Source organism: Strigops habroptila, chromosome 1 (assembly GCF_004027225.2).
Source record: "Strigops habroptila isolate Jane chromosome 1, bStrHab1.2.pri, whole genome shotgun sequence".
Classification (NCBI taxonomy): domain Eukaryota; kingdom Metazoa; phylum Chordata; class Aves; order Psittaciformes; family Psittacidae; genus Strigops; species Strigops habroptila.
The window spans coordinates 43,343,671-43,366,200 of record NC_044277.2 but is presented as its reverse complement, the minus strand read 5'-3'; the positions used below and the strand labels follow the sequence as shown (position 1 = coordinate 43,366,200).

At 40.6% G+C, this 22,530-nt stretch overlaps 1 protein-coding gene across 17 annotated transcripts in view; it reads left to right on the top strand.

Moving 5' to 3' along the window:
- DTNA (dystrobrevin alpha) overlaps positions 1–22,530 on the top strand; it is a 228,091-nt gene that overhangs the window by 113,642 nt on the left and 91,919 nt on the right. For 10 of the 17 annotated variants that reach the window (XM_030482832.1, XM_030482849.1, XM_030482823.1 and 7 more), the window contains 2 exons: positions 15,726–15,793; positions 19,920–20,000. In XM_030482832.1, the coding sequence (XP_030338692.1) occupies positions 15,727–15,793; positions 19,920–20,000 (148 nt within the window). In that variant the 5' untranslated portion in view covers position 15,726. Of the gene's footprint in view, positions 1–15,708; positions 15,794–19,919; positions 20,001–22,530 lie in introns of those variants that run through there. The other 7 variants (XR_003990953.1, XM_030482866.1, XM_030482858.1 and 4 more) reach the window with 1 other exon arrangement.

Here is a 22,530-nt window from a genome sequence, read left to right as displayed (position 1 = left end):
TTTATAGCTCCGTGACTGCTGTGTTAAAACCTTCACAAGCAGGCTGGCTCTATCAGAAACTGTGTATTTGAAAGACTTCCAGGGTCCCTGCTACTTCGAACCAGGTATCTGCTCCATGCTGGCCTCTCATGGATCCTTTGGGCCTTCTGCTTTGGGAAACCCTGCTGGGTGTAGCCAGCTTATACGACTGACATACAAATGCTACCTCCAAAGCTGCTACGCTGTAGTATTCTTCTACCTCACCCAAATCTCCGTGATGTTGTGCATTAGATGATAGACCTTAAATAGCCTGTTGCTGATACAGTGAGGAATGACTGGCACTTGATGCAAACGGATGTCCTGGTGCTGGAGATTGCCACTGGAAATCCTTTCAGTGCTTCTCAGCTGCAGAAAAATGAGTTGTACACAAGGAACACCACCAAACGGCCTTTCTTTGCCAAATATTTCAACACTTTACAGCATTTACGTCTGTTCCAAGTAAAGGTATTTGTCCTACCTCCTCTACAGATAGGATTCAGTGGCAAGACTGTAGATAAAATAAAAAAGTAAAATAAAATTGTAAGCAAGTGGAAAAAAAAACCACCTCTCTGACTCTTCCAAGTCCCATTTTCAACTCATTTGTGTTGTAAAACCACACTTCTACAGGCTTGCTTAGAACCAAGCCTGCAGCTAAATATTTACCCAATAGATTTTGTTAAATCTGTTTCAGTGCCTCTGGAAATGAATTCACACCTCTAATTCCTAAGTACCCTTTGCCTCTGGGCATCTGTAGTGAAACGCAGGTATTAGAACAGCTGAAATTGAGTTGAGATAACTGATAACCTGAGTCAATAAGCAGTGGATTGAGAAGACAGAATGATCTTTTGTCTCTCCAGGGTTTGGAAATGGAAATTTTTGAGCTGAAAAGCTGAACTGGAGTGGGGTATTTCAGGTCCTTCAGATGGTGCTTGAGAAGTATTTTCAGTGCCTGTTGTCAGGCTTCCTGCACCCTCCAGGTCAGCTCCAGCCCTTCCCAAGCTGGATGTCCTGGAGAGAACGCAATGTGCGTGGGGAGATGCCATCACCCCCTGCATCACTGGAAGAGATGAAGAGGAAAGGCAGGCTCTTCTTCTTCTGTGGGAAATCAGCAGCAGCACACACTGGCAGCCCTCACAGCTGGACGTGCAGCTGGAGCATGACAGACACTGTCTTCCTGGAAGTCAGGGGACAAGGAAAAGCCCTGGTCATCTCAGGCAGCCTCTCCAAGACCCTCAGGCCTACAATGGGTGGTATTCAGTCTCCTTGGCAGAACAGTCCCTTCCAGGCCAGACACAGGTCAGGAGGAGCTAAAGGTTGACCACTCACCCCACCAGAGGGTATATCAGATAATTCCACCAGTTTTCTTGGCTGCTCAGTGTATTATGCTCTGTGAATTCATCTCACCTGCTAGTTCTGCCCCTTAGAAAAGGGGCATAGTCATGATTCTCCTCCCCTGAAAAGTTTTTGCTCCTCCTGCAGACTTCACTGCAGCTCTTTCTTGCTCTTTCTTTCTTACCCTGCTACACAGGACACACCAGGTTTCCTGATGCAGAGCCCCACCTCTGACCATGTCTGCCTCTAGACCTGGACTTGCTATATTCTTGCTTTTCAGGTTTCTGATCTTGAATGGTTTTGACTTGGCTAACTGGCTCTGATTTGGTCCCTAGCTCTTTGAAGCCAGTGCCTCATAACTGTGCCTTGTGACAGCAGAGGGAGGCTGACCGTTGTTTCTCCTTCCATTATGTAGGTTTGCCTTTCCTTTTTACACATTGCAAATGCCTTCACCAAAGGCCAAGGTGGGAGGGTGAGAAGCATTCTCTTGCAGAGCACTGGGCAAATGTACCCCTATCCACAGGCAGAAGTGGAAGGATTTCTCCAGAAGTTCTCCTATGTTGAGGTTCTGCGTGTAGCTCGAGCACCTTGTGAAAAGTACCAGTTAATTTAACTCAGTCCAAAAAAATCACCTACCAGAACTTCTAGTAAAAGGCGAAGAACATCTGAGGAGGCACTTGTGCCAGAAGGCTTTATCTGCTTGCTTTCTACAGGAGGGGCAGCTTCTTCACAGCACTAGCACTGCTCCTAGTCACCTGGTGTCTTTAATGCGCCTCGCTGATGTATGGAGTACTGTGTTACTGTCATCTTTCTCACAGGTAAAAGGGCAGTTTGGCAGTTTTTCCATCTTTTTCATGTTTCAGCCTTTGGCATCTGTTCAATACGAGGGAGAGATCTGAGCCCAGTGCCCAAAACCCAGCTGTGCATTTTACTCCCTTCCTTTGCTCTCTATTTAAACTGGAGACTAAGGCAAGAAGCAAAGTAGTTACCTGTCACTGAGCCATCTGCTTAGGACATCACAACTCAGTGATATAACACAGGGTAAGTCTGAGAAGTAAAGGCAAATGGATAGTTTGGGAGAGAAGGGACAAAAGAAAGGTAGTAGTGAGAGTGGAAAGAGCAATAGAGGAATAGGATGTGGCTGCTGAGCTAGTCTGTTTTGAAGGCTGTATATTTAAGAAACTAAGTTTTGAAAAATGTGAGAGGGAAAAATATATATACAGCTGGGAAATGGGAGATGAGCCTCTGCTGATAAGACTCTACAACATGCTATTTTATACTATTGAGAGTCTTGACCAAAACACTTCTGGAGTCTCTACCTCATTGAAAATACAGTGTTGGGCTTACAATATGTATTTTAAATATTTATTGGGGTAGTTTGAAAAGCTACAGACTGTAGGGCATTCACCACATCTCTTGAGAGACTGTCTGCAGCCTCATACATCTTTCACTTCAGACTTCCCCTGCTAAGATTGGATATTTTATGTGTTTAAATATCATTCTTTTATTCCTGATCAAACTCTGGATTTCTCTCCTCAAGATGAACAGCTATCAATGATGATAGCTATTTTATTCCCAACTCATCAGCATTGAACAGAACTGTATAGATTTGATGTTATTCTCTTCCCAGAAATCAGACCCTTCTGTCTCCGCCATCTGAGTATTTCCCCATCTCTCCTCCTTGCTTCTTCCACTTTGTCAATGGCTTCCAGACAAGTTGGTGCCTAAACCAGAATGTAATAGTTGAGTGTGGTTGAACCAGAGCCAAACGGAGGTGGTCTCTTGCTTCCTGCTCTGATGGGATGCATTTGATAAAGCAGACCAAAAATACGCCACTGCTTTTTTGCCAGAATACTCAGAAGGAAATTAGGCATGGTCTCAGAATTAAGCAAATGACACCTGAGGTGCAAATGCATTTATTTGTGTTTGCAAATATCATTAAGCAGCTTAGCTCAAATCTGCTTATTACCAACTTAAACGACTTTAATTTAGATGCCTCTGGACCAATTTGAGGATCACCTCCATTTATCAGCAGGGTTCCAACTGGACGTGGTTTTGTCAGGGTGGTGGCGTGGCACTTCTGACTAACGCGGACTTCAGTTTCAGTTTCAGTTTCTGCTGTTCTCTCGAATAAACTGGTCACTGCTTTGAAAGTGGCCAGAGCATCACACGGGTGAGCTGGCTGCTGGCTCAGTGGAAGGCTGGTTGTACACAGTGCCTCTGAGGGTGGATCTGGTCTGTAGCTACCTGCTACCCGGGTAAATGTGCCTCTCACCTGTGACAGTCAATTCAAGTACGTTTTCTTGTCAAAATCTAATCTTGGAGAGGATTCATGTAATACTCTCGCTCTTGTAGCCCAATTTGCAGTGCCCCTGCAGTAGCCACAAATAGCCCAGCAGCTCTGTCTGAGGTACAGCCACTGGGCTGCTGTGGTACGTGGTTACAGGTGGTCAGTACCTGATACTGAAAGTATCCGTACAGTGTTTTAGCTGCTCAGAACCAAAGCACTTCACAGAAAAATTAGCTTGTAACAGTTTGCATTGGTACTCTCTCTCAGAATATATCATGCCTTGCAGTCTGCTGGAGGCTGTAATGCCCCACGCTTTTCTGTAGGGTGTCTCTTTGTTTTCATACTGACCGCCCATTCCTCTTCTTCTGCCATCTGTGAGGCTTTCTCATAGTTGATAGGCACTGATTTTTGGTGTCCAGTCTTTGTGGAATACCTGTGTAAGCATGGTGAATCTTGGAAATGTCACCTTCACAGCTGGAAGCTTAGTGATTGGGGTTGCTCAACGGAGTGGTTTTTCAGGTGGTTCTCTTACAACTGCTGTGTTGTGTGGGTTTTGGAAAAAAACAACTCTCTTACTAAAAGCAACTGTGACATAAGGACAGGAAAGTCCTTATTCATTCATTGAATAGCCTCACTGAAATCTGTAAGAGTTTTCCTAGAGTAAAAAACTATCCTGCACAGGTGAAAATGGTGGCTTGAGACCAGTAATTCCCCCTGGTGATGAGAGACACGCAGCATGTAAAACCTATCTTCCGTTATGGCTTTATGTGTGTGTTTCAGTTTAAATTGTTGGTTTCATATGTAGAATAATGTATGTAGAATAATAGACCTCAGCAGAAACAGAAGGAAAATGAGATATTTTTAAAGAAAGGAGGTATTGAAATATTAGTTTGTGGCGGTTGAGTCTTTGGTGGAACATGACAGAAGCATATACAGATGCAAAGTGATGTGTGACCATGTCTTGACTGTTTTGACACCTCTTGTAAGCTGTCGTTAATGTTACAGAAGTCATTTTTCCACAAAGTCTGATGCATCTGTGCCTCCTAGAGCAATGCTTGCCTAGTAGTGGGTCTTCTGTCTTGATTACCCTTAGATGACTGTTTCAAGAAGCTATTTACTTCATTTTACATGAAGAAAAATTCTCTTCTAACAACTGTTTGGGGATTTGAAAGCACATCAGGAATCTTTGCAGCCATAGGAGCCAGTTTGATTAGCTGTGCTGCTTCTGGGCTTTCCTGTGCTCCCCTTGGCTTTCTTCACATTCCCTCCTTGCCATGGGAAAGGTAAATTCAAGACACTGAAATTTCTCCAAACGAAAGTCTGCTTACAAGCATATTTCTAACAGCTGAAATGTTTATGCTGCATTGGGGGATTTTCTTTCACAATATAATTAACACTGTTTTATTAAAAATGTTCCTTTTCAAGCATATTTTGCATATACAACAGTAAATTGAGGTTAGCGGCGTCCAACCAGTGTTAGAGGTAATGTGCATATCTGAGAGGATAGAACAGGAGAAGTGAATCCTACGTCGTAGCCTGTTTCTGCTGTGTCCATGTACAAGCATCACCAGCCATTACCTTTGCATTCAATGTTTCAAGCGTTAGTTTTCTGTTCTGGCTTAGTGTATGAGACTATTTGCTACATAATTATATTGTATTTCATTTTCTTCTGTATGCTATTCTAATAATGATATTGCCTAATAAAATAATGTCAGATTTTAATTAGGTTAAAAGTAATTTGGTATATTAGGGTTTTTATTTAAGAAAATGAACTAGCCAATAGTGGATATCAAGCTGACCATTTCTTTTCCTTTGCATTTGCTTTCATTTCCTGTCATCCTTTACCTGTTGAAATAAGGGTGGGGTTTTTTCTTGAATTGTTTTGAGTTATTACAGCCTTTCACAGCCTTACATCTAACATATTGATGTTGTAGTGAGGATGTAAGATGTCTAACTTACTATTTATTAAATGGATAGTTAAGCAAAAACCCCTGCCCCTAGTAAATAGCTGCAACTTATTAATCACTGAAATGAAGTAACTACACTAATGTGAGAGTGTATCATAGAATCATAGAATAGTAAGGGTTGGAAAGGACCTTAAGATCATCTAGTTCCAACCCCGCTGCCATGGGCAGGGACACCTCGCACTAAACCATGTCACTCGAGGCTCTGTCCAACCTGGCCTTGAACACTGCCAGGGATGGAGCATCCACAACCTCCCTGGGCAACCCATTCCAGTGCTTCACCACCCTCACTGTAAAAAACTTCTTCCTTGTATCTAATCTAAACTTCCCCTGTTTAAGTTTGAAGCCATTACCCCTTGTCCTACCACTACATGGTATGTTTATACTGTATGAGAGTAGTCCAGCAACGGGAGGCCTAAATTTGCTGGGAGGCAAAGGCAGAATACATGTGCTTCAAAGACAGTTATGTAATAGAAAAGCTTAGGCTAGCCTACTGTGGTGGGATACTTCAGGAATAACCACTGGTGTAGGAACTGACATAGAATGTAGTTCTCGTCGCAGTTCACTTTTGTAAGAGTGTCCTGAATAGCATCTCAACATACATCCAAGTAGTGAAGATGAGAAGGGTGAAGAGGAAAGATTCTTGTGTTTCTTACACCTTTCTCTTTAATTCTTTTTGCTTTCCAAGTGACCTCAGTATTCTGTAAAATTCCACATTACAGAGGAGGTATGTTTTCTATTAGATACATCTCTGCATGTGACCAAAGCTTATCCTGTGTTGGGAGATATTCTGACTCCTCCTTGAAGTGCCATTTCCAAGTACATTCCATTTTATATACACTGTTTGTAGGCCGTCCTTTTTGTTAGACATTTATCAAGGACTAAATGGAAAAACCTTTGAGCCTGGTTCAGCAGTCCATTCCTCTTCAGCTAAGTACTAGGTCAGTGGAATTGAAGCTTATGCCCTGAGTTCAGTGTGTGTGTAAAGACTTTGCAGAATAAAGACAGATTAAAGAAAGCTTTTGTTGAACTGGAGCCCAACTAAGTTTGCCTTTCCTATGTGTTCACTATTAGAAGACTCAGAAATGTTTGTACTGGCCTCTAATTTCTTGTCATTAAAATTTATATAAATTTAGACATCTCATTGCTTGGATTTTTTCCTGCTGTTTCTTCTGTTATCACATGGTACTGCCAACCTACCTGTTCTGTTTCTGTTGGATATAATGACTGTATTGCCGTACTGCTTGTGTGGTTGTTCATGGCTATGCAGGCAGGCAGTTATGGAATGAGGATGTACAAACACTGATTTTAATTGCTCTGACTTTGGGATATTTAGTATCTTAACTGAATATCATGAGGACTGAACTATTGAAGCTAAGACTGCCAAGTGAAATAATTTTAACAATGCAAGTGGAACTTGTTTTCCCACCACAAACTTAGAGATTTAGACATGTGTCTTTCCATGTGATCTGGTACTTGAAAACAGAATTAAAAGGAGCAAGTTGGCGTCTGCTTGAAAAGAATCTTCAGCTGAATGCAGCCACCAAAATGGTCAAGTTGTATCAATTTTATCCAGGTCAGCAGGCCACTCACAGAACGGATATGGCCAGGTAAAAAAAGAGAAAATCTCCCATTTCCTCATTCCCTGGCAACAGCTAATTGCTAGAAATGCCTTCTTCATATATTAATTAGATCAGCCTGTAGGCTGCTCTTACTTGCATTAAGGATCTGATTTCTCCCTGCATGAGATTCATACAGACTCGGTAATCAAAGCCTTTTTTTTGTCTCTGAAGGTATACTTAACCCAAATATGCTCATAAATTTGTTAATTCCCCTCCTTGTGCCATTCTTCTGTCCTAGTGCCTGCTCTCACTGAACAGATTAAGAGCTACCACTATGAAAGAATATATATGTGAGCAATTTCATCAGTGCCTCATCATTCTTTCATTTGTAATTTTTTTCCACCTTTCTGCCAGTTAGATCTGGAGAGACTTGGATTTCCATGGGAATATTTGTAAAGATTCTTTTTTTTTAGCTGTGTTGTTTAGATATAATTCAAGCTACTTCTCATTAATGTGTTTGTTATAATATTTCAGAAAATTAAAAAATGAAAAAAGGCCAAAGGAGTCTGTTTCAGGCAGAAAGATGAAAAAGTGTAAATTATTCTTTGTTGTCAGTTGAATAACAGAAAACTCTTCTTAGCTGATAAGGTTTTTTTGACTTCCCTGAATCAGTGGCTATTCAGTTAATTGTTTGGGTGCCCAAACTTTTGACTAGGTAAGGTGCTAAAAGCCAGAAGCCTCTCTATTAACTAGCTTGTTTGACTACCCAACAATACTTAATTTCAGTGAAAGATTTTCAGAGTACACACAAAGGAGCTCAATAATTTCAACTGCCTAGGAATGTATCTGCTCCCACAGCTCCTGTTTGGTTTATTTAGATGTTTTTATTATTCTAAGGAGATGAAAGTACCTCCTGTCCTACAGCACATAATCATCAAATCCCTATTTACAAAAACTGACAAATTGTATTATTAAAATTGGCAGAAGCTAGGAAATGCTTCCCAACACAATTGTATCACTGACAGCTTACTCAAATGAATTTGGGTTTAATTATGGCAGCACAAGAAGAACTGAAAGATCCCTTTGACTAAGTAGGGGTTTAATTATATGTGAAATCCTGCAGCCTCCTTTGTGTCTGTACAATGGCAAAGAAAAAGACCTGAGAAAAGACCAGAGTACCAAAGTATCAGAGTATCAATTACATTCTTCCTGTGATAAAGTCCTTGTAACCTTTTATCCCTTGAGTTTCATTACAGTTTTCCCTATGAATTATTCCTTGCCTACATTACAGCTTTCCCTATGAATTATTCCTGGCCTAACCAACTGAAAAAAGTAGAATTGCAAATTTACCCATTTAAGGGTGATCAATACTTTATTGATCTTGGTTTTTTAGAAGAATAGTTTTAAAAAACCTATGTTGATGGAAAATCTACAGTCTGGGTGAAATGGTGAGGGCATGGCAAAACTCCATTAAAAGACAAACACATCAGACAAGTAGATTAGGCACTGTATATCATCAACTTGTGTGTCTCAGTAGTGGGGTTTTCTTTTTTTTCTGGAACGTGTTTTGAGTGTAACAAAAAAGAAATTACTGGCAGTGGAGGTTATTTCTAACTACCCCTCAGCTGAACTAAGGCTCTGAAATGTTGTGCATGAGTGTAAAGGAAATCAATACCTGCTTTATTTGTTTTAAGTAGTTAGTAAAACTTAGACAAAATACAATTTTAAAATCACATTTGAATAGAGCTTTGAAAAGCTGTATTTGAATCTGTACCAGTTAGCTAAAATCAATCCCTACTGTTTATCAGAACTGTTTATCAGAAATGGTGGCAATGAAGCCCTGGAGAAAAGTTTTTTGGAGCTGACCAAAATTATTTTATTGGATAATTTTATACTCTTAAAGGGTGAAAACATGTTTGAAGCACTGAATGTTAGTTTTGTTTCCATGTTTCATCCAATAGAGGAGTTTCTTGTAGTGCCAAGAAGGGTGATTCTAAAAGAACGTGGTTGGAAAAACATATCCAAGCAACTCTTGTAAGACAGCTTTGTAAAGCTTCACATATATATTGTATGTCTTGAGTACTGGTTTTCTTTAATATCTTTCATGTCTGGAGTAGTAAGGCTTTCTAAGAGAAGTCCTCCTTTGTGTGGCAGTGAAAAGCTCAAGGTTATACTATACAAGCACCCATAAAAAGCAGAAATTCAAGGATCTGGGGCAGTATTTTGGCCTAGTTAATGATATATTGAATTCCTAAACTTGATAAGGCCTAGTGCACGTGGAAAATGAGTATTTTGGCCTAGTTAATAACATTTTGAATTCCTAAACTTGATAAGGCCTAGTGCACATGGAAAATGAGTAGTGTTTGTTCCCTCAAGCCAAACAGTCAGAGCATCCTCTGTTAAAGTTCTGATTTTGTACAGTATTCTATATGAAATTAGTCTATTTCCAGTCTCATGTTTTCTGTCTTCAAATTGCCCTTATTTTCTTTAGTGATGAAGCTCTTCACAATTTGGTTTTTGGGCCTCACAGATAAGATTTGCATAGCATTCAGACTTCATTGAAGACTTGAGTGTTATGAAAATGAGTTGCAGCGGGTACCTTATTAGGCATTTTTGACAGTTTCCCACTAAGGATATGGTGCTCCCGAAAGGGGAACTGATGAAAAATCTGTTGGAAAATTATTTTTTAAAAGGGAAAAAACATACTTTGCTAAAGGAATAAATCAAGAAAGAATTTCAATTTTTTTTTTTTTTTAATATTAAAATTGCAAAATATGGCAAAAATAAGTAGGCAGACTTGCTGAGGCTCATGTTGGAGATGAGCTTAGCAACAGCTTTTATTTTCCTTCTTCACTGTAAAAAGCTCATCTAGATAAAATACAAACAAGGATTTTAAGTGCAATGCAGGTACACCTAGCCTCAAGGAAGAGCGTTGACCAATTTTAAGACAGTGCCAAAGATTAGATGTGGAATGTAAAGCTGAGAGACACCTCTTAGGCACCTGCTTCATTAAAAGATGTGGAGCAATATATTCGTACGGAACCAATAAATGCATTAAGGGGAAGAGGGCTCTGATATGGCCTTCCATGATTCTCATTATTAACTTCAAGGACTGCTGAGGTTGGTGGCTTTGCAAACCTGGTTTTAGCTAGCACTCGCTTTGCCTCTCTGTTCTCCAGTCCAAATTCACTTTGAAATAAACAGCCATAACTCTTCTCTAGTTAGCTGAACAGCATCCACACCTACCAGGGCTGAATTTGAAGAAAATGGGAGAAGAGGAAAAATCTATGGAAAATCTTCTCTCTCATATTGCTATGAATCCTGCATGAAGAGCACTCCAGACCCAGTGTTAAGTTCCTCGTAAAATCACTGTAAGCTGTACCCTAGCAGGCTCTTTCCTTTTCATAAATCAGAATTTCTGATGCTGGTAAAGCCTGAAAGGAAATAGTGGTTTGTTATGTATGGAGGGTATTTTGGTAGAACTGTCCTGAGCAATGGAGACGAGAAGCCTGTGCTGCTGAAAAATGTTACTGTTTTCTGCTCAAAGTTGGGTTTAAATATTGACCAGCTGCATAGAAAATAGCATCAGATTTGTCAACAGCATGAAAAATAGCCACTGAGAAACCAGCAAATTTCTCTGCATCCTAATGTGTCCGATACCGAAGTGAATATCTAACATATGACATTTCATGGAAGAAGAAAAATACCTGTTTATATAAGGAGTTGGAGATTTCCTCGCTAGGGAACTGCAGACTGATCAGACAAAAGATGCTTGACCCTGGTTGATATTTCCTACCAAATGATGGTACTCTTTCCAAAAAGTGATCTTGAGATACTCACTGTTGGTTTACCAGTCTTCTGGAGCAAAACCTCCAACTAGAAGTTGGGTCCCAGAAAGGCTTCCAAGTGCTTCATAGCTGCAAGGAGCACGACTGGACAAGACTTGGGCAGCGACAAGTGTTTCTCTCTTTCCTCTGTGCCTGCTGTGATGGAACAAAACCCTTTTATCCAGCCTGAAAGACCGCTGGGAGTGTCACCGGTCAGGATTTGGAGCCTCTTTTGTCAAATGCTCATCATTGTCACAGCCACCACATGGGACTTTTACATTTTTCACGCCACAATTAATCAATTTCATCAGATGATTTTCCTAACTGGCATGTTTCCTGCCTTTCTGGGGCACTTCATGTGTCATGGACAAACGGGATGGGGACGTGTGGAAGTGTTAATGGGGTGGCTTTTCTCAAAGCCATCAAACTGTGTGTGTGTCAGGTTGGGAATTTTTGACAGTCTTCTGGGAAATGTATGGAACTCTCTAGAGGGGAGCTCCTTCTTGAGGTATACAGGCAATTCTTTTGATGTTTGTTTGGAGGTAATGATTTAATTGTGGCAGGCATTGCTTTTACAATGCATAGAGATAGCTCAAGAAATGAAAACACACTGATTACAAGAAAAATGACATAAAACAGGGGTTCATAAAATATGCTATTTACCCTAAAAATACTAGAACAAGAAAAACACTTATGTGTGAAAGAGATTATTACAGTAGTCATAAATCAAAGCAGCATAAGAGCAAATGAAAGAAAAATGAGGCAATTAGTTCTCACCTTCTGTATGTTATATGATATTCCCTCCCAGATTTTATAAACAAATAAAGTATATTAAAAAACAGACCAGCTCTGCTTCTGATACATGATAAGCACAAAGACGAAATTGTAATCAAAAGAGTTCAAATCAAACTTAATTATTTCTTTATTTAGTCTTTTCCTTCAGGCTCTAATAACATCATAAAAGTTTTCAGCTTGAAACACTAGTAGAAATGAAACATTCAAGGTATCTTTTTCAGAGGCTGGAAACCGTATGCTTGGAATGATTTCTGCTCTGGAATGTCTGTAATATATCGAAGCCTTAATGCCTTGCTAATTGGTACCTTACTAATTAGCCCGTGACAAGAATTTTAATTAGATGCACAGTAGGGGTTCTCCCTACCTGCACTGGAGGAGCTATTTCCTGAGGAGAAGAGCAAAGGGAAAAAGATAGTGGTAGGGATCAATAGAAGACAAATATAATCTAATCCCTGCTATGGGAAGATTGTACAGTAATTGATATTTTTCTAAATTACGGCTCTGATCATTTGTTCTGTTTTGTAAAGTACATTAAGGTTCACTTTGTGATTTGCTCTTTTCCCTTATAGAACAAATTGTGCTTTTTTTTTTCTGTGACTTGACGTGTTAGAAGTAAAATGAGAAATAGTGGAACATGTCTGTAGACAGTTATGTTCAAGGCCAGCCCCAGGGCCTGAGCTGAGTGCGTCCCAGACTCAAACCATGAGTCTCTGAAATCTGAGCTAAAGAGCTGAGCTGTGGACCTGTGAGCTGGGTCAAGGTGAACAAGGCTGAAAAGGCAGATGCCCAACACCATGACCAATGGCATTAGTTGAGCCTGAGCTCTTAACACATTCTAGAGTTAAAAATGCATGCAAAAAGCTTGCAACACAGTTGAGTGAATTCCTATCAATGGCAACTCAAAAATAACGATATTGATGAGTATCATCTATCATTTTTCTATTTGGGTGGTGAGGAGCTGGCAAAGGTTGCCCAGAGAAGCTGTGGCTGCCTCGTCCCTGGCAGTGTTTAAGGCCACGTTGGATGGGGCTTTGAGCAACCTGGTCTAGTGGAAGGTGTCCCTGCCCATGGCAGAGGGATTGGAACTACTACTACTTCAAATCCAAACCATTCTATGAGTCTGTGATTTTTCTTCTATCACAAAAAGATGTGAAGGAGGGATAGAAGATACCTAGCTGAAATAACTACCGCCAGTAATGTTGTCTTTAGCTTCATGGCATATACCCCGTTGCAGAGGATTTTAGAATTGTCATTTGGGGTGAAAGCTATGTTAAAATCTGCAAAATATCTAGTGCAGTGAGAGTCTTAATATAGAAATACAAAGTTTCTTCCCTCTCCAAGGAAGCCTGAGTTTGTGTGTAAATATAAAGTTGTTTGTCAGGCCTGGTAATCCTCATAGGCTGCAGCAGTGAAAAGTAGATAACGGGACATTCTGAAAAATGGTGATCAGGTCCAGCGAACATTTAATAAGGAGATACAAACACCAATAAAAGTAAGGGAAAGATGAGTTGCAGAAAAAGGAAAAGTAGTTAATGACTTTTACCCCACTGAAAGGACACTTTAGGTAGGGGCTCTCTGAAGGAAGTAGAGAACTTGCTCTAAAATTTGCTTTATTTGAAAAATATCTTTTTTTACTTAATTTTGACTGGGAAAATTCTTCCACGTGGTGAATAAGGTCATAGGTGAGCCATGTTCCAATGGATGTTGTGTAGATGTTTAAAAGCAATAGCTAAAGAATATTTTTCTCTAAGAGGCAGTATGAGGGAAAGGAGAATAAAGTTGCACCCTTTTGGTTTTGATAGTGCTTGCAGCAATCACCGTGAGACCAGTAATTATTTCACAAATGTTAGAGAACATTGGTGGAATGAAAACAACAAATTAATAAATGGAGAAAAATCTGTAAGATTTAAGTGTAAATTGTATCAAGAAACTGAAAGATGGTGCTGTAATCCTTGTGCCAAAATCAAAATAACCCAATCTCAGTCAATGAATATGAACAGTGTATACTCTGAAAACCAGTTGTGTATTGTTTGTAGAATAATTTCGAATACAGGAGAAGGCAGAGAAAATTATGGTGGTCTGTGACTCGCTCTACAAGCAATAAAAGTGAATCTAAAATAGTATTTGCTCTGAAGTATTCACTCAACTGCCCTGCTTGGTAAAAGATGAAATCTTTACAAAGGGCTTTTTTAACCCACCTGTCCTGCGAGATCTGGTCATTTACCATGGCAAATGTGTCTCCTACTATGAGTTTGATTAGAAACAGAAAGGAGTGGGGAACTCAAGCTGGGGTTAGTGGGATTACATCTTTTTTTATCTTTTGTGGGCAGAGATTTAAGGCTAATCCAGGTACAAAAGGTATTACCACTTGCTTTCTAATTAGCATTCAGGTTGGGTCTGGCGTATCTTGAGGTATATCTCATTTTGCATGTAGGTGTGAGTCTTCTCTGACACCTCTAAGTGAGCTAGACACCAGCTTCTGCCAGATCAGAGCCTGTGTAGCTTCTGTAAAGCACTATACTGAAAGATGTTAGCTCTGCAGAAAGGCAGGATACATAAGCTCAGACTTAATGCCATGCCACACACATCTGTATCACTCCCAGCCAAATTAAAGCATACAGATGAACTTCAATATCCCTGCAAACAGGCTGCAGCCATACCCTTTGTCCACTTCCTGGTGGGACTGCTGCTCACATCACAAAATGTCCACCATAGACAGCACTTTAGCAGAGCCTTTATAAGTACTCTGAGAATCGAACAGGCTATTTAGAAAAGGCAGTTACAGTGTAACACTGCTTCATTTGAACAGTGCTTTTTTGGAAGTTAAAAAAAAAACCTACACAACAAAACACCTCTTATGTGATTGCCTTTCTTTCTCTGAGAAATAAAAGGAAACTGGTTTTCTATCCCGAGTCCTTTGGTGATGGTAGACTTCAGCATCCAGTAGTTTAATCCTTCCTGTTATAAACATATGTGGGTTTGCTATGGGATATGGTGGAATATTTTGGATTGCAGACCTCTGCAGGCTTGTCCTTTATATCCCAGGTGGTCCAAAGTTGTTTTACACAATCTAGTTGAGATTAGGATGTAGATTAAAATGAAGGTCAGAATCCCTAACCAGGCTCGGGAGGAAAGGATATTGGTTTGTTAGAGTAATTACCCATAGGAAGTGGTGATGCTGACACTGGTTTCGTTTTTTGAGTGTTGCTGAAGATATTTATCTTTATTCTGAAGGCTTTAGTCTTTTATGGTTTGAATGCTGGCTGTGAAGGAAGCCTTCTCTTGTCTTTATGCTCCATCCAGCAGTAGTGCTCTTCAGAATATTCTGAAGATTTTTATATCTGAAAACTGAAGGAAAATATATTCTTACTTCTGGGCTTTTTACTAAAATTCATTTAATCAGAGATGTACTCCCTTGAATTTGAATGAATATTTGAAGTGTATCTGCTTGAGTAAATGGAGGGTGTTATGTTGCAGAGTAGAGATATAGTTGTTGTTTTGTTATTATTTTGTCTCCTCCACCCAGAATTGGCTAGAAAGGCATTTTCTAAATGATAAAATAATATAAAAATCTTCTATGATTTATTTTCTCTTACATAATTTAGACTGAAGATTCGTTATTTAAGAAAACCTAAAATGAATTTCAGAGCTTGTGTTATGTAAGTCAGTTACATCAAGCAGAAAAACTGAACGTTGCCTTTAGGAGAGAGAAAAAGAAGGGGAAACAAATGCTTGAAAGCGGAGTCTGGGGAATGGAGGATAATTTGGGGACCAGGTTCTCTGCAAACCATGCCATGGAGAGGCTGGCAAAAGGCATTGGGTACACGTGGAGCACCAGTCAACCTCAAAGGTTCTCTGTGATCGATTATGGACACTTATGTATGTATGCTCAGTCTGGGAAGAATACTCAGTATTTTCACATGATTTTGTCTTCCAGAATGATTGAAGATTGCGGGAAAAGAGGAAATACCATGGCAGAAAGAAGGCAGCTGTTTGCAGAAATGCGTAAGTACTTCCTAGAAGTGTTTTGCTGTGATAGACCAAGCCAGTTGCAATGGAGTGTCAGTAAAATTTATGCAAACTTTCCGCCCCAGGTAACTGATACCTCCATTTCACAAATGGTTTAATATTGTGAGACCGAAACTACAGGACAATGGGCTGATTTGACCAAATGGCAGGGGAGAGGGATTTTCTATGTCAGATTTTGTGGTTGTATTATTTTAATCAGTAGCTTCTTGAGATAAAAATGCTGCAATACACAGGTAGCAATGAAGAGGGATAAAGGTATCCAAAAGACTACATCTTTTAGTGGAAGTATCCGTAGTGGGTTGACCCCAGCCAGCTGCTAAGCACCCACACAACCACTTGCTTAATCCCCAACCAGCCCCCAGTAGGATGGGAGACAATATAGGGAGAGCAAAAGCAAGAAGACATTTGGCTTGAGATAAAGAGAGTTGATTAAGTGACTGAAAGGGAGAAAAGAATAATGACAAAACCCAACAGCAACAGGCGAAGCAAAGGTGGTCACTCACCACGTCCTGAAGGCAGACCCATGCCCAGCCAGTCTCCGAGCAATGTCCACCTTTGAAGACAAACTCCCCGCCCTCTACTTTCTCTATTCCAGTTTTATTGCTGAGCATGACGTTAAAAGGTATGGGCTATCCTTTTGGCCAGAAAGGGTCATTGTCCTGGCTGTGCCACCTCCTAACCTGTTTCCCACCCCCACCCAACTCTGAGAGGGGACAGAGTGGGAAACAGAAAGGCGTGGATGCTCGGCAAGCACTGTTCAGCAATAGCTAGAACATATGTGTGTTATCAACACCTTTTTAGCCACAAATCTAAAACACAGCACCATGCAGGCTGCTATAAAGAAAGTAACTCCATCCCAGCCAGACAGAGTGTAGGGACTCATATACTACATACCCCACTTCAGCACATTTTTTATAGTTTCTAGTGAAGCTTTGTGTTCACTGCGGAACAGTGTGTCAGGAATGTACTATAGTAACAATGTTCCTGCAGTTTTCTTGGCAGTCATCTCCTATTTCTCTTACAAACAATCCACCATTTCTCAAGGAAATTCTATTACCTGTCAAGATTGAGACTGTTATCCTGGTACTAGATTTACACAAGTTCTGTCTGTAATTACTAAACTTTCTGTTATTTGTCCCCTGCAACGTAGTAAACTATGGCAGAACATCTGCATCTTTGAGGGGAGACTAAGATGAGCATTGCAGGGACTTGAGCAACTGTGCACACTGAAAGTCCGGGTCTGTGCTCATGAATGAAATGTGCTCAGGACTGTTCTCCAGGGGTGAACCCATGGGTGACCAAATGCCCTACATCTACACTCCTGAGCTCTCCAAATTAACCACTCCTCATTCATATGGCCTGCTGAGGATGGTCTTGGTCTGTTCCACTGTGTCCACAAGCTCCGTTGCACCCTGTAATTATTTTAGTATCACACAAAGCTTGCTGTTGTAACTCAGATGAGTATTTCTCTTGTTTCTTGGGTACAACATCTTGGACCAGTGGAGGGAGGGATTGTTCTTTGGCCAGAAGAAAAAAAGAAAATAAAAACAAGAAAAAAGAATGATGCATTTGTCTCTTACCAGAACATACTATTAATTAGAATTACAGAGAGGACTTGAGCTTGTATAAGCTGAAGTCAATAGCACAACTTCCATTAAGTTAAGTTAGCTTGAAACATTCCTAAAATGGAAGATAATTGCTTAAGACTTTTCTGTGAGGATTTATGGTTTGTTCCCACAGATTTGAAGGTTGTTTTGCTGCTAGGTTGTTCTGGGGGAGTTAAGAAGGTGTTGGGAAAATTTACAATCAGTAGTTGGAGGCAGAGGAGGGGCTATTTTCCTGTACTGCACACAAATAGTTATTGTCTACTATTTTTTCTTTCACATTTTAGTATTTCGACACATTTACTTCAGTCTGGTTTACCTCATGTGTGCTTCCCTTTGCTATTTGCCTGCCTCCCTTCCTCCTTATACACATGCACACAGAGAACTGGGTTCCAACTAGATAAAAAGAGGGGAAAATATTATCCAGCAAGAAAACAGCAGGCAAAGCTTGCAATGTATCCCTTTATTATTTTTGCAAACTGCAAACAGTGTTACATGAGATGAACGTATTCAAAGGAAACAGAGTGGAACAGTGACAGTGGGCAAAAAAAAGGAGAGGCCACTGGCAATCCTGTAGGCAAGTTGCAGATTCACAGTCTCATTGCTGTGCTCAGTCCTGCACATCTTTCCACTTGTTTTTTGGGGCTCCCCATGTAAGTGAAGTCACTTTTCCACAGAAGTTATTTGACAAATAGATCTCTGACTGTGGCAAAATGTGAATCATGATAAAATTAAATTGTCTGTTCCAGGGATTAATCAACAAAAACACCTACTCCCCAAATAATAGCAAAATAATACCGTTCACTGTGTGTGTAAATAGTAAAGAAAATAAAAGCAACATTATTGCCTACAATGTTGTATGTTTTGGATTAATACTGCAACCTCAGAAGCTCAGTGATCCAGAGTCTCACTTTACATCTTTCCGTCTTGTTAAAAGGCTGAAGTTTTATAAAGGAGCACTGGAAGTTTTTATTAGTAGCTTTCACTAAATTTAAGAGGGAAAAATTTAAATTCATTTTACTCATCGGTCCTTTAAAAAAGGAAAGACGTAGTGTTGCAGGCGTTATCCTCCCCTTCACCAGTAAAGTTTTCCAAAAGCTGTCAATGAGATACTAGTGGAGAAGAGAAAAACCTGTGTAATTTAACAATAAAGCATATGATGAGAAAACCAAAAAATTTTCCAGACCTGATGTTACGTAGTTGCAGGTATCTTCTCCCAGGAGCAGATGGGGTTAAGACAGGTAACTGGCAAAAGGGAGCAGCTGGGACCCCTGGGAAGATGGTGTGGGAGAATCCAGTCATTAAAAGAGCATAGTCTGGGGAGGGTGAGAGTATCATTCTCGTTTTCATCTCACAGGTCAGAACTTGAAAAATTTGGGTCCAAAGGATAGCAGGTTGTTTAAGAAAGCGTGGGCGAATGACACCGACATGGCCCTATGTACAACAGTGCAGCTGAGAGGGCAATCTAATAATGTCAGGAGGAACCTTAAAGAAAGCATGTGTAAAACCAGGGCTATATTCCACTCCACTGCTCTGGTTCTTGTAACTTGGTACCTTGCTCAACTGAATGGAACAGTTTTTACTCCTGTTACAGGGCCAACCACAGTGAAAGTGCAAACATGCAGAAGTTTAATTTGTTTCCATGAAATGGCTGGTAAAATTAATAAGCAGCCGTGTATTTCATAGTCTATATTGTAGCTATGAGGCAACACTTCTTTATGTAAGACATACCAGCCAAGAAGGAGAAGGATTGAAATCACAATCTCCTCATCCACTTTTTGAGGTTTTGGGGAAGTGTTACGAGGGATACACAGCAGCAGGAGGCCTAAAGACTCTGTGCCAGGCTCTGCCCCCATCCCAGTCCCTCTGTACCGCGCTTGTATGTGAAGTAGGTACCAGTCAGTTTATACCCATCTCCTGGGCAGCTGCTTTGGAAACATTACCAGGGCCAAGCTATGTGTGAACAGAGAGCTGACCTCTGAGGTCTCCGTTGCAGAGGACATACCTCCACAAGATGGAGAAAGGCCTCACACCTTTGCATTAATTTTGCCCCTTCTGCAGATCGCCATATGTTACGGCATAGTATTTTTTCTAATTTGGTTTGCTGGCAGTGCCTTGTTCTGATCTGGCATGTCAGCCAAAGATATTTGTTATGAGCTTTGCTGTTAAATATTAAAATTAGGTGGAGGTTTTCCCTGCTTATGGAGCCTGGCCAAGTGTGTCTTTTAGCCTGCAGCTTGACCAGATTGTTTGTCAAAGTGACAGACACAGTGGGCTGACTATTCCTTGCGTTCCTTTATAAGTCTTTTAACACTATAGCTCCTGCCATTCCCCTTCTTTCTCCTCACCTCTTTCCACTCTCCCTGCAAAGAAGAGAGCCTTGAAAATTGTTAAACAGAGTCAGCTCATGTGTCCTCTTTGTTCTGTGGCTTCCCTGCCAGCTAAGATACGCACAGGTCACATTCCATACAAACGTTGCTGTTACTCTCTTCCACTAGGGGCTCAAGATCTGGATCGCATTCGTTTGTCCACCTACCGAACAGCATGCAAGCTTAGATTTGTTCAGAAGAAATGCAACTGTAAGTATGCCTCTTTCATATTCCATTATTACTAACTTTCGACTGCACTCCCCAGTCTGTCCTTCACATCAGTCACAAACTGGGACTCTTTGATCCAAAGGGCACTAATCAGAGTGTCTGGGCAGATTTTAGGTATTAACCTGTTTATGTAAGGAACTTGTCTCAAACGTGCCAGTGATTTATAGTCATAGAAGGGTGAGTTGTGATGCAGGCCACAGCTTTAATTAAGAAGTATTTTAACCACATTCTTCAATTTCTTGTAAAATAACATTCGTGGGTTCCAGCAAGACCTTGCAAATTAAATGCTTTTATAGCAACTGCATGAGGAGAAATGGTGGTTCCAGTCCTCATGTATTTGGGGTACAGCAAAGTAAGTGCAATGTCAGTCAGCCCCGTTTTTTCCAGAGTGACAGCTAGAGACATCTGTTCCAGGAGGATGAACCTGCTTCTAATTTCTGTGTGTCTGTCTTCCTACAGCTAGGCTTCATTCTTGAGAAGTTTCCCACTTTATTGATGACTATTAACACAGTGGTGTGCTGTGAACTTTAAAGAGAAAATACATATAAAATCTGTAATGGAGTGTATCCTTTCTTCTCCATCCAAAATAGTATGCAAATACTATGATGGGTTTTGGTTTATGCATTTTATAGACCTTTTCACACAAAGTCAAATAAGAAATCCTAACCAGGGCAACTCTTGTCAGCAGTAGCAGTAAGGAGAGGACTAATGCAGAGACAAGATTTTTTTAGTCGTCATATCTAGCCTGGCTACTCTTGTGCTACACACAGTGGTAAGCAGTTAAGAAATGCTCACTGCGGATGGAGATTAACTGCCCTGGAGAGAGTTCCTAGTTTTGGGGTTACATCTGTCTGCATTTTGGAAATGTTTAGCTTATGCTGTCCAAACATACTGGAGAGGACAAGTTGTGGTGGAAAAGACTCTGGAGAATATTTATTGGATTGTTAGCTATGGAGCTGGTCATTCGATCACTTCTGCAGCTCATTTCTCACGTTTTTGAATGTGTTTAGCTGAAGTATGAATTGAAAGATTAGTATCGCATTATAAGCAAGCTGCTAGACACAAAACCCGGGAGGGGTTTAGCACCTGCCCAGCAGCTGGCTTTTCCCATTCAGGAGGAGGTGCGTTGAAGGACACTATTATGTTGCATTCATTTGTTTTATTTTATTAAAATTTTATGTTTAAGAGGATGAAATTTTCACTTCATGGTAACAGAATACAATAGTCTGAGGTGACAAAAGCCTCCAATTAAGTTGACAGTGACAGCAAAGTTACACTAATTGCTTTTCAGTTGTGAATGCTCCATCCCTGGCAGTGTTCAAAGCCAGTGGGAGGTGTCTCTGCCCATGGCAGGGGGGTTGGAACTAGGTGATCTTAAGGTCCTTTCCAACCCTAACCATTCTATGATTCTATGATAACTGCATACAAAGCAAATGAAAAAACCTAAGGGTGCAATAGGAGCACCTCTCCCATGAGAAAAGGCTGAGAGTTCAGGTTGTTTAGCCTGGAGAAGAGAAGACTTCGGGGAGACCTTATTGTGGCCTTTCAGTTCTTAAATGAAATAAGAAATACCAGACCTCCAGCTCATGTCAGCTACTTTTTTTTTTTCCCTACAGAAATTGCCATTATGCACCACCCAATAGTAATTTCAGGAGACAGAAAAAAGGGAAATGGGGAAAAAAACCTTTCTGCTGCATCAGAGCTGTTTCGTTTAGGGGAGAGTATAGAAAGAAAAAGCTCAAAGGCAGTTCTGTTCCATTCCCAGTGTATAGCACCTCCTGTCACTCAAGCCATCCTTGTCTTCTTTCAGCTGTACTCTCCTGCATGTCCTGGCACACTGGCCCAGCCTTACGAGAGATAAATTGCTTAGAAAGGGTGTATTTAAGGGATTCTTTTAAAGAGCTAATTTAATAAATTGGAGGGAGCTGCTCTTGGCTACAGGCTGAAGGTGTGAAGATGGAAGCAGAGAGCTGCTCAGAGAGGCAGAAGTGGCTGTTCCAAGAAAAGCAGAGCAGAGGTTTTATTAACACCATCTTTTTTACCCAAGGGTGCCCATTACCGTAGACGGTCCTGGGATATCATTTAACAGGCAGCTACACTTATCACAAACAGGGCACTGTTTGTTTCTGCTGGCTTTAATGCAGACACAGGTTCATCTCCTGGCCTCCCTTTCTGAATTCTTCTTTCAGTACAAAAGGGATGTTTTGCTGAAACCTTCAGCAGTAGGCTGGGTTTTACTGGTGAAGTAGGCAGTGTGCCTTCATATGCTAAGAGCCATTCTCTCTTGCAGCAGTTCTCCTGAAACTAGTTAAACTGTCCAAAAATTATAGAGGAGGTGACAGTCTACCACCGTTTACCAGAATACCACTACATGTGTTGCACTTTGAGTGCTAACACTGTTGATCAAATTAATTGCTCCAGGGAATTATTTCATTTTCAGAAGAGGAAGACTAAAGATTTTTAGCCAACAGTCTTCAAAATTGCAAATATATGTTTTTTGATAATTCTAGAA